The sequence below is a fragment of the Geotrypetes seraphini genome, chromosome 10, assembly GCF_902459505.1.
Source record: "Geotrypetes seraphini chromosome 10, aGeoSer1.1, whole genome shotgun sequence".
NCBI classification, from domain to species: domain Eukaryota; kingdom Metazoa; phylum Chordata; class Amphibia; order Gymnophiona; family Dermophiidae; genus Geotrypetes; species Geotrypetes seraphini.
The window spans coordinates 38,187,357-38,200,217 of record NC_047093.1 but is presented as its reverse complement, the minus strand read 5'-3'; the positions used below and the strand labels follow the sequence as shown (position 1 = coordinate 38,200,217).

The 12,861-nt window shown below is 44.8% G+C and overlaps 1 protein-coding gene across 4 annotated transcripts in view; it reads left to right on the top strand.

Moving 5' to 3' along the window:
* Nucleotides 1-12,861, top strand: part of PIK3R5 (phosphoinositide-3-kinase regulatory subunit 5) — a 162,824-nt gene that overhangs the window by 89,070 nt on the left and 60,893 nt on the right. For all 4 annotated transcript variants that reach the window (XM_033959995.1, XM_033959997.1, XM_033959996.1 and 1 more), the window contains exons 5-7: nucleotides 1,651-1,789; nucleotides 8,024-8,093; nucleotides 10,186-10,360. In XM_033959995.1, the coding sequence (XP_033815886.1) occupies nucleotides 1,651-1,789; nucleotides 8,024-8,093; nucleotides 10,186-10,360 (384 nt within the window). The remainder of the gene's footprint in view (nucleotides 1-1,650; nucleotides 1,790-8,023; nucleotides 8,094-10,185; nucleotides 10,361-12,861) is intronic.

Genomic DNA, 12,861 nt, shown 5'->3' with positions numbered 1-12,861 from the left:
AACACTTCACATTCATTCTCTCATATTTATACATGGAACAAATATTTGCCCACCAAAATGTGTAATTTGGTCTGTTGTAACTCTTCCAGTTACGTGTAATCATCTGGATGGCTATTCCGGTCATAATCAAGAAGAGCCGGCTTTTATATCTATCTATAGAAGGCTTAATATGCAATATTGTACCACATTATGGCTTCGTAGGTTAACGGGATTGATGACTCAAGAATAATATTTATTTGTCCCCAAATAGACTTCCAGAAATTAAGTATCATTGGACAATAATACAACAGATGATCCAAGGTCTCTATATCAATATGACAATGCCAGCATCTGTTAGACCTAGAGCTATCTACCTTATTCAAACGAACAAGATTTACAAGGACTAAGGGACACTCGATGAAATTACAGAGTAATATTTTTAAAACCAATAGGAGGAAATATTTTTTTCACTTGGAGAATAGTGGAATGCGTTGCCGGAGGATGTGGTAAGAGCGGTTAATGTAGCTGGGTTTTAAAAAGGGGTTGGACAAGTTCCGGGAGGAAAAGCCCATAGACTGCTGTTGAGACAGACATGGGGGAAGTCACTGCTTGCTCTGGATTGGTGGCATCAAATGCTGTTACTATTTGGGTTTTTGCCAGATACTTGTGACTTGGATTGACCTCCATGAAGACATAATACTGGGCTAGATGGACCTTTGGTTTAACCCAGTAAAGCTGTTCTTATGAGCTTTATTGGCATAGTAATTTATCATGTGCAATTCGTGTGCCTTACTTCAAATAAGTGACTTTAGTAATATATCATGCCATTAAAAGTTCATAAAAATTAAGAGCTCTGCACAGAACTCAGAGCGGCATCTACTGGACATCTAAGGTGACGCACCTAGTGCTGCCTAACACCTCCCTGAAAAATAGGCATGTATAGGGACAGGGAATAGGCGTGGTATAACTTATGCATCTGGGTTAAGCGCTGGTCAATTAGGCCAGGATAGGGAAACTGGATGTCCGGATTTCCCCGGACATGTCCTCCTTTTCCGGACGGCTTTTCCAAACCCGGCGCTTTGTCCGGGTTATGAAAAGCCTCCTCAAACTGCATCATGGATTTCCACCTCCCTGACAAAAGTAAACAGTGGGGGGTGGGGCTAGGGTGCGATGGGGGGGGGGGGGGCGCGGGATTAGGGCATTACAGGGCGGGGATGGGTGGAACTGGTCGGGTCTAGGGGGTCCGGATTTTCTGATCAGAAAATCGGGCACCCCTAGGCCAGGAAAACCCCAGCCTAATATACTGGCATCTAACACTAGGGGCTCCTTTTACAAAACCACACTAGCGGGTTTAACGCACCCGTGACTTTTCATCACGCGCTAACCCTCGTGCTGGCCGAAAAACTACCGCCTGCTCAAGAGGAAGTGGTAGCGGCTAGCGCGGCAGGCGGTTTAGTTCGGCTTCGTAAAAGGAGCCCCAGGACACCTAGCAACACCTAAGTCAGGTTAGGCACCGCTAGGCGCAATTCCATTAGATTAATCCAGATTGAAAAAAAGCGAGAAGATTACAGCTGATTGACGTGAACTACACTGGCTAGTGTTTTCTCAATACCTAACCATTTTCATTTGATCCTTTGCCAATCACGACTGCAATCCTCTTTCACCCTCTAGACGCCACATTTTCCACCAGAGTCCGACCTGCTTCGGAAGGCAATTAAAACATTCCACAGCTTCCTCACCTGGCCTGTGCCATACTGCAACATCTATCAGGAGCTTCTCAGCTTCATCACTGAGGAACTCAAAGCACCAGGTAGGAGTCTTGACTATCCTGGATACAAAAGACTATTTTTCCAATACAATTTGCTCTCTGCTGAAGTTTCCCTCATTAGTGTGCACTGACACGAATTAGTTTCAAAACTGTCATCTAAGCGAATGAATTGAGGACTGCTCAAAAGCTGTATAAGTAAGGGTATAGTTAGGCCCCCCTGGGCATACCTTTAGTCCCTGGGATCATAGGGGGTAGAAGAGAAGGCCACTTGCTCCTGGCTGCTGCAATCTCTCTGGGTGTCATTGTAGACTATACGATGAAACCTTCTGTCCAATGTGCCGTGGCAGCGGCGGCCAGAAAAGCAAACAGAATGCTGAGAATTATGGTGCGACCTCATTTGGAGTATTGCATTCAGTTCTGGTCTCTTGATCTCAAGAAAGATATAGTGGTGCTAGAAAAGGTTCAAAAAAGAGCGACCAAGATGGTAAAGGGGATGGAACTCCTCTCGTATGAGGAAAGACTAAAACGGTTAAGGCTCTTCAGCTTGGAAAAGAGACGGCTGAGGAGAGATTGATTGAAGTCTACAAAATCCTGAGTGGAGTAGAACGGGTACAAATGGATTGATTTTTCACTCTGTCAAAAATTACAAAGACTAGGGGACACTCGATGAAGTTACTGGGAAATACTCTTAAAACCAATAGGAGGAAATTTATTTTCATTCAGAAAATAGTTAAGCTCTGGAACGCGTTGCCAGAGGATGTGATAAGAGCAGATAGCGTAGCTGGATTTAAGAAAGGTTTGGACACGTTCCTGGAAGAAAAGTCCATAGTCTCTTATTGAAAAAGACATGGAGGAAGCCACTGCTTGCCCTGTATTGGTAATATGGAATAATGCTACACCTTGGCTTTTGGCTAGGTACTAGTGACCTGGATTGGCCACCGTGAGAACGGGCTACTGGGCTTGATGGACCATTGGTCTGACCCAGTAAGGCTATTCTTATGTTCTTATGATACTAGTCATGACAGCCATTTTCTTTTAGTAGCTGCAAAGGGGAGGAGCAAGTGGTCTACCCTCCTGCCTCCAACGACTCCTCAGACCACCAGGAACAAAAGGTAGGCCCAAGGGGGCCTACCTATACCTCCAGAAGGGGGGGGGGGGGTTGGACCTTCTGGGAGGGGTGGCCAATGCTGCTTTTGGTCATACAGAGTGCTTTTCCCCCAAAATTTGAAACTCAGGGACTTTATTAATAATAATTTTTATTTTACCTTTTCTTTGGTAGATCAAAATTTTAAAGAGACTATAAAAATTAATACACACATACAGCTGTGCTCTTAAAGCAATTTTGGCACCAAAACAATTCAAAAAGAAAATTTCTTTGAAAAGCCAAGAGCCCTGAGTTGAAGCAGAGAGACAGTATGCTAAAGTCAGCCAGTCGCCTTTCTCTCTGGTCAAAGAAACTCACCTTTGCCTGTTAATTTTATAGAGCTTCCTTTACATTATCCCCAATGTGGAAAATATCTGTTTATTTTCAAAGGGAATTTACTACCCTGTTGCTATGGGAATTCAAATTCAGTCTGATGAAAGGAGGAAGAGGAACTCAGAAACCAGCTTGGTAATTGGTAAAGAAACCTAAGCCAAGACTTGTATGGTTCCACATTTCAATCATTGATCCTTATGCCCGCCTCCTTCCTGTTCTAAATATTGAGTATTCACTCATTGAAACAATTTATTTAAATTATTCCTAAAAGTTGTTCACTTTGCTTTCTTAGCTTTCAAAACATTGATTAGATGAAGAGCTTATATCACTTATCTTCTGTTAGATAATGCAGGCAGCCATAGCCCAACGGGACCCGTTTCGTAAAAAAATACTGGCTTTATTAAGGGTTCATAGTACTTGCTGCCTAGTTTCATGAACCGCTACGCTCATCCTTGGGGCTGGGTGCTCATGCGTGAATTTCCTCCTGCCTGACAAGAGCAGGCAGCAGGGGGCGTGGCTAGGGTAGAATTGGGGGTGGGCTTAGGGCATTACAGGGCAGGGATGGGTGGAACTGGGCGGGCCTGGGGGGGGTCCAGATATTCCGATTGTAAAATCTGGCACCCCTAGTACTGACACCTAACACTAGCACACCTAGCAACACCTAAGTCAAGTTAGGCTCTGCTAGGTGCAATTCCATTAGATTAATCCAGTTTGAAAAAAAGCAATAAGATTACACCTTATTTACATGAATTACACTGGCTCCCTATAGAAGGGAGAATACTTTATAAATTCTATCGTATTCTATTTAAAATACAGTTTGGATAAACTCCTGATTATATGCCACATCTAGTTAAATTTTCTAATAACCCATCTTTGAATCTCAGAAACAATGATACTTTTTGGTATCCAGTTATTAGGAACATTAGATAGAATAGAACTTTTAACTCCACATGGATATATCAATTAGCAAAACTGTGGAAAGCATTACCAACTAATATTAACCAGCAATCTAATTTTAAATGTTTCAAAACAGACCTAAAGACCTGTCTTTTTTCAATAATTTGTTACGAATGATTCCTAAATATTGTAATACTTGTTTTTAATTTGTACCACCATAATTACTCATGTAAACCACTGTGACCTTCATGGAGGTATTGGCGGTATACGAATAAAGACTGTATTGTATTGCGCCCCCCGCCCCCTCCTCTCTGTCCCCCACTCCTTTTGCGCCCCCACGCCACACTCCCACCCGCACCTCTTGAAATCTTCACCAGCATGAGCAAGTTCTCCGGCTCGCTGCTCGCCGTGACCCGGAAGTGATTTCAGAGGGAGCCAGGCCTGCGTGAGCAACAGGCTAGAGTGGCTGCTCTTTGGCGAAGATTTTAAAGAGGTACGGGGCGTGGAAGGCAGGATGCAAGTTGGCAAGGGGAGGGGGGGGCAGAGAGGTGTCTGTGCCCCCACCAAGACGGCACCCAGGGCGGTCCACTCCCCTGTCCCTCCTTACTATGCCACTGTCCATACCCAACTTGGGCACCAGGATTTACACCAGGTTTCAGCCGTTGTAAGTCAGGTGCCCAGAGTTGGGCGCGGAAACTGGCACTAAGGGCTCTTCTATAAAGGGTATGCCCCCCTTTATAAAATAGTGCCTAGCACCATTCTTTTCTGACCCTCATATTTTTTTTAGCACAATTTATAGAATTCTTCCCTTTGATACTATGTAATTGGGAATGTTGTTTTACTCTGTTTCTTTGGACCTACCAGAATCCACACACACACACACAAACTTCTTCAAACACCCACCTGGTGAAATGGTTTTCTGCTGCCAACATTTTAGCAACCATCTGCATTTTTCAAGCTCTTTTATCCGGTAACAATATCAGAATCATATTTTCACACAAGGATTGCGGCATAGGAGGCATTTCCTGTAGATCGGTGAAATGTTAACCTACCATGTACTTTAGATATAACATAACAAGTGCTATCCAGAGATTACTATCACTATACAGTTTTTCCTGGGTTGAATTTCTAAGAATTCACTTACCTCTTACTGTATAAGAAACAAACCAAAAATAATGTGCCACTTGGGCAGAAAGAAAGAAAACCATGCCTGCATTTGAACGAGTCAGCAATATTATTCTGGTTTTGCCCCACGTTACTCTGCAGAGTTATACAATTAATCTCTGATTTAGCTTGATATATGAAAACAAGTGAGCCTGTTGTTCAAAGGCCCTCAAACCCTGCCTTTTCTCCTCCTCATCCCCCCCCCCATCCCCTGCATCACCTCATTATACTCCCCCTAGAACGATGGCTTACTACAAGGGTCCTGAGGGTGATGGTTCAGGAGCAATCCCCACTTGCTCCTGCCTTCTTCATAATGGAGCTCTAGTGGTAGTTTCAAGGTACTACTGCTAAAGGTTCAAGTTGCCATATAAGGGACTTTTTTCCCTTATATGGCAACTTGAATCCCTAGCAGTAATACTGCGAGACTACTGCTAAGGGTCAATAGCACCATTTTGAAGGCAGCTGCCAGGGCAGAAATGAGTGAAGATCACTCCTGTCCCCTTTGTCCCCAATGAAATGAGGTATGTTGGCAAGTAAGTTGGGGGAGCTGGCTGTAATTGGAATGGATTTATTACATCTGATATACTGCTAAGACTAGGGTTACCAGCCGTCCGGATTTACCCGGATATGTCCTCTTTTCAGGGGACTGTCCAGGCGTCCGGACGGCTTTTCGAAACCCAGCACTTTGTCTGGGTTTTGAAAAGCTGGTAAGATCAGGGCCGAGTCTGGCTTGCGTGGATGTGACACAGTGATGTCACATGCATGCACGCACACATGCGATGTCATCACATCGCATCTGCGCATGCGCAGATGCATTCCAGATCTGGCCCGAAGAGACGAGGTTTGCATGGGGCTGGGGGTGGGCGGCGGAACTGGGCAGGGCCGGGTGTGGAATAGGGTGGACCTAGGGCAGGTCCGAGGGTGGAATGGGGCGGGGCAACGTGTCCTCCTTTACCAGATGCAAAATCTGGTAACCCTAGCTAAGACAAATGTACTAGCAGGTGAAGGTAGAAGCAAGCTGGCTGGCTGGAAGGAAGCTTCAGAGGGTACTAATATGGTGAGAGCATGGTCAATGCCAGACATGATGGTGTCCAGGGCAGATGCTAGGGAGGGGGGCCTCACAGCTGGTTTGCAGGCTGTCCCTCTCAACTTCAGGCAGATTTGGAGTCCCTAGTGACATGGAGGCCCAGAGCAACTGCTCTTTTGCCCACCACTAATGCCAACTCTTGGATTTTAAAGAGGTAAGAGGGGTGGGGGAAGGGAGGGCCTGAGCGTGGCATGGGGGGTGCATAGGTGCCAGTGTCCCTCACCAAGATGGCATTTGGGGAGGTCTGCTTCCCCCCTTACTATGCCACTGACTAAGAATGCCTTCCATTAGCCAAATCCATTCAAGCAGATATCAAATAGTCAGAAATGACCATTAGTCCATGTTCTTTTTTTTAGTTCAGAAATTTTATTGAGTTTTATAATATAAGAACAGCATCAACATTAGAAGTGCTCCTAAAAAGGAGACACAAAAAGATAACAAGTACAAACACCGGAGTGCACAGGTGTCAGATGTTAGGCATCTAGATCTAGCATGTTAAGCATGGCTTCTCTAATGACATCTCAGTGTCCAGATTCCATTACAAAGTACTAGTGTAAACCTGTATTTACAAACCAAGATTTAGACACGCCCACATACATGGCCTGCCTAAGCCCCCCCCATGTGACCACCCCCTTGCATTTGCATGATATGCGAGTTGTGTGCTAAGATGCTAAAACACTGCTTAGTGCCCAGTTAGCACTTATGCATGACTGTTACAGTTATGCATGTACATGCAAATATTTTAAAATCTTTGCATGCAAATAGCACTCACGGGCAGAGCAGGATTAAGGCACATGCAAACTAGGTACATGCCTAGGCCCCAACAACTCCCAATGCAGACTGTTAACTTAGTAAGTCAGTTGCGATAGAGAGAGGAGGGGGAGGGAAACCAGAGCCACCACTGCCCGCAAGACCTAATTTCATCCCCTGTGCTTCGTCCTCCAGCACAGGAGGAGTTGGGGAGCAAGTGCTTCCTCTGACGATTATCTATTGAAGTCAGAACAATATGGGAACCCATTTGTGGGAGTTTTAAAATGCATTTATGTTATGACGAGGGGCCTAATATTCTTTTTGCCTAGAGTCTACTAAAGAGCTAATCCTGCTCTGCTTAGAGGACATTTAGGCGCTAACGTTATAGAATTAAGGTATTACTGTCTTTAAAAGACAAATGCTGGTAAAATAAAATGGAAAAATAAAAGCCCCAATCACAATTCTGTATAAATAGAAGAGGCAACAGAAGCCACCGTGTTTATAATTCTTTTAAACTCTACAGCTGAAAAGCAGTAACCACAACTGCTGATCTATAATAGCGTGTGTGTGTGTGTGTGTGTGTGTGTCTGTAATAGCACTTGTGTGTGTGTGTGTGCGTGTGCATGCACACATGATCGGTTCAGAGTTAGCAGTGAAAGTAAACCCATAAGCACACGAAAAGCCAGTATCTATTCTCTGTCAGCTTGATTCATCCTCGGCAGGCTTAGAGCATCCACCAAGTGCCTCAACTTCCCAAATATCTCCTGCCACCCAGTGGATTTCTGATTTCTAGTCAGCTGTTTTCAACCACTCCAAAACTGCCCTGCTGTCGGGCCTTCCTTAAGCTGCTTTTACTGCAAAGCTTCCTTTGCACTAACTTGTTTTCCTCCTTTGCATGCAGGTATTTTGTATCAAAGATTAGTACGAGCTGAACAAGGATTAACAACTGCAAACCTTCAGAGCACAACCATGTGAGTAGTTTTATGGTGCACAACATGGATATTTATTTTATTATGTTAGATTTATTAACCACCTGTTTATGAAGAGATTCACCCAAAGCGGTTTATAATACATTGAATACATAAATCAGGTATTCTTAAGTATTTTCTCTGTCCTGGCAGGCTCACAGTCTAACTGTGGTATCTGGGGCGGTGGAGTGCTAAGTGACTTGCCCAGAGTCACAAGGAGCAGGCTGAGATCAAATTCACAACCTCAGTGTGCTGTGGCAGCAGCTTTAACTACTAGGAAACCTCCTCCAGGAGAGACTTGTCAGGGTTTGCCATTTTTGTATCCCACTGTGTTTCATTTTGAAAGATTCTCCAGTCAACTAAACCATCCCCAGCGTCCAGAAGAGGAGACTCAAAACATTTAGTGGCTCAACATTCAGCAGCACTTAACAGCTTTTCCCAGTCATTCTCTAACCAGCTAAATTAGGGGTAGTCGGGGGGGGGGGGGGAGGGAGCAGAGTTTGGGCAGAGCCGCAACTTAACCAGTTGTAGCAATATTCAGTCCACTAGACAGTTCAATATGCAGACAAAGTTAGTACAGCAAAAAAGCTGTCCTAACTTTATCTGCCAGTCAACCAGGCACCGGTCTGAATCAGTGGCGTAGCCAGGGGTGGGCCTGGGTATGCTTAGGCCCACCCAGAGGCAGCACATCTATGAGGCGTGAGAGAAAAAGATGGGGTCTACTGTCCACCCAACTGGAGTCCAGGACCGTCCAAAATTTGGTGCCTGTCTATGCTCCTGGACTTTGAATATTGGCTGATGTCCAGTTAACTTCTGGGTGACCACAAATACCTGAACTTACTGCCATGGGCTGTGTTTTGGGCCCTGTGCTCTCCACAGTTATATAAAACATATGATAAACCAGCAATTACTGCATCAAGCATAGTTGAAACAAAGACGTTCTGCCCAGGGGCATGAAAAGCCTGCCTGATATTGCTCTAGGTTAATCCTTACACCTCAGACTGTTGAGGTAACTTCTAAACAGTGACAAATGAGGAATGTTGAGTGAATTGGAAGAATATGGTTACAAAAGCAATGGAATTACAAGGAAGACCTGAGGAAATAAAGCTGAAATGTTTGTAGGTCTGGAACAAGAAAGACACCTTTCGTTTCTACAAATAATAAGGAGGGGGAGCCAGTCAGATGAGAAGGCAAAGAGAGTAGAGACCTGGCCCATTGAAAAGGGGAGTATATGTTGAGACAGAGCAGGAAAGGGGTCATATGCAATAACATTCAGAATTGTAAATATAGCTTACATACTGGAATTACAAATCCATCAGTGCAATGCATTGTAAGGGCAGATACTCCCCATCTGGTATCAGTAGATACCATTATTATAACTCTATAAACTACTGGACATATTGAGTATGCAAAGTCCAACTGTAACTAGTCTCTCAGAAATTCTGGGAATCTTCTTCTTTCTGAAAGGTCTGAAACAAGAAATGATCAACAATAACACTGAACAAGCCAAAGAGAAATATGTCTCTGAGTCTTTAATCTTCTGAGGTGGACAATGGTCCACATAGTTTTTATTTCTTCATGAAGTGGGATATGGTAGTGCTTCAGTGTGGGCCTGTAATTAAGGACCCATACAGCACACCTTTTGTTTGATACCGGCATGATAGGAGGTAAGGGCAACAGCAACAGGCACAGAATTGGAGAGAGAAATGGGGAAATGCTATTGTGGGTTGGCTAGGGAAGGGGAGATAAGAAGTTGGCCAACTGCAGGGATGGGGGCATAAGGGAAAGAAAGATGTTGGCTACCTTGAGGGGTAGAGCGGGAAGGGGAGATGCCAACTAGGGGGGTGTAAGGATAGGGAGGAGAGATTCTGACCAACTGGGGTCATAAGAAAGAGAAGAAAAGATTCTGAACTACAAAAGTGGGGGTAGGGCCTTGAGTTGTCCTTGGGAGGTTTGCTTGCGCATCCAATACCAAAATTGATCCAGCCTTTCCCTTTATAACCATTATAACTCCATGTTATTTTGGGTCGGTGAGATGAATCCTTGCCTGTATGAAAGGGAGAGCGGTGAAATAAACATTGCCTATTTTCTTCAGAACTGTCCTGCTGATGAATCCTACGGAAATTCAGAGTGAGTTCCTCTCTGTAGCAGAAAAGCTGAGCAGCACAGGACAGAGCAAGTACAGCTGCTACATCACCTTAATCAAACACATTTACCAGTCCAGCTTTGGAACCAGGTGTGATCTCAGCGAGTTGTCTAAGGCTTTGCAGGTAGGATGCTCTGTATTCAGGTTCGGGAACCACTGCCCTGCACTGCTTTTATTCCCTTATATTTTGTCAGTCATTTGTAATAATGAAAATCAAATATTATGATTCTAAGGAAATGTGATTTAAATATAAAATTTTGGCTTTAGCTGTCTCATTCATTTCCTGCACACTCTACCTAAGAAAGCCACTTCCTCTTAGCTTACTGGGTACAGCTACTAACTTATGACCACAAAATAATTTCTGGTTTTGTTTGCAGCTGCACCACAGCATGGGCAGGAAGGATTTGCTAATTGATGAATTAGAAAGTTGTAGCACCATGGTTACCATAGGCTCTAGGGCAGATCATCAAGAGCCGGGCCTGGTTTTTAACATCATTGTAGTCTTGCAGTGCTGTTTTGTTGAAGTGAAAGTGAGAAGTACAAGTCCCAGCATGCAATGGTGTTAAAGCTCAGCCTGCCTCTGATCTGGTAGCTCAGTGATAGCTAGGGTTGTCAACTGACTCTACTTTTACAGATCACATGGATCCAGTCCTGGTTTTACTTCCACTGCATGAAGGGAGATCTCAAAAACAAGAAGGCTGTTAATTTATTTTTTTATACTGTTTACAAAAAAAAAAAAAAATCTAAACAGTTTACATCAATTAAAAACTAAGTTTAGAGGTGGCAAGTCTCGCTCATGAGAAGCTCAGGTTCAAGGCCTTCTCACTCTTAGGCTCTCTTGAGCCTCTTCATTCACTCATTAGAAGTGTGTCTAGTGGCAGAGTAAGGGAAGGGCAAGGAGTGGACTACCCCAAGTGCTGCCTTTGTGGGGACGCTGGTGCCTCTTCTCCTCTATGCCCCCTGCATACCTCTTTAAATGTTCGCCAGCGCAAGCAGCATATTCCACTTGTTGCTTGCACCGGCCTTGGCACCTTTCTGACGTCACTTCCTGGTTGCAGGACCAGGACGTGACATCAGAAGGGAGCCCAGGCTGGTGTGAGTAGAAGGAGGAAGATGCTGCTTGTGCCAGCCAACATTTCAAGAGGTGCGGGGGATGCTCAAGTGGTGGGGAAGAGTGAGATGGGGGGGCTCTCAAGTGGCAATGCTGGGCACCATTGCCCCGAATGTCAACCTCCTCGCTATGTCTCACTCATTTAGAGGTTCTCTCACTCTCATATTCCTTGAGCCTCTTCTCTCACTCATTAGATTCTCAGTAACAGTGCACTGATCCTGATCACTGCCGTGAAAGATGAACCTCATAAAGAAAAACCAAGTAAATTTATCTCTTAGAAGAAATCTGAGCACCCTCTTCCTGCATACTGCCACTCTCTGTCCCACCCCCTTTCCGTGTTCTTACAAGTGCACATGCTGTGAAGCCTGGGTGCATAGTTTAGCCACAAGGGCAATTTTTAGCTCAGATTCCAAAGCAATTCCACACTTAAATCTTTCTATGTCAGTCTCACCATCTGAAAAATCTCCCTCTAGGATAGTTCACTCTTGTAATTTCTGCTAGTTCCTGTATATATGTGGTAAAATCAGAACTGGATCGACCTGACTGAAAAAAATAAAGCTGGTTCACATTCCTAATACCAAGTTTCCCCCAAAATAAGACAGTGTCTTATATTAATTTGGGGTCCAAAAAAAACACACTTGGGCTTATTTTCGGGGATGTCTTATTTTTTTCATGTACAACAATCATCTCTCCCTTCCTCTCCTCCACCCCAATTCTTCCTCTTTCCTTTCTCCCCCCATCCCCTTGTGCAGCATCTTTCTATCCCTCCCTCCCTTCCTTCCCCCTGTGCAGCAGAACCCCCACTGACTCTCCCACTGTGAGACCGACATACCTCTGCTCTGAGGCCTCCAAAAACAGCAGCGGTGGCAGAGCTCTGAATGGGCTGCTTCACGGACTTCCCTGCTGGGGCCTTCCCTCTGCCGCTTCACTGACCAGTGATCTTTCCTCCCCTCTCACCCATCCTCTTGTGCAGCATCTTTCTGATCAGAGACATGGCAGAGGGAAGGCCCCGGTGTGGGGCCGTGAAGCAGCCCGTTCATAGCGCTGCTGCTGTTTTAGAGGCCTCAGAACAGAGGTATGTCGGTCTCACGGTGGGAGAGTCAGCGGGGTTCTGCTGGACAGGGGGATGGGAGGGAAGGATAGAAAGATGCTGCACAAGGGGATGGGTGAGAGGGAAGGAAAGATGCTGCACATGGGGAAGGGGGAGCGCTGCTGCAGGCAAATCGGGCAGCACTAGTGTCGGGGATGGAGTCGGGGAGTGTCAGGGACATTTGGGAGGAGCTTCGGTGGTCAATCTTAACTAGGTCTTATTTTGAGGGTAGAGCTTATATTAGGAGCACCTTTAAAAATCACGCTAGGACTTATTTTGAGAATAGGTTGTATTTTCGTGAGCAACTTGGCAGCAACTCCTTTTGAACTAGTTATTTGCTTTCCTTGCAGAAGGAAAATATAGCAGAACAAAAAGGCTACATTGTGACTAATTGACTCCTTTTGTATCTGATACACAATCATGT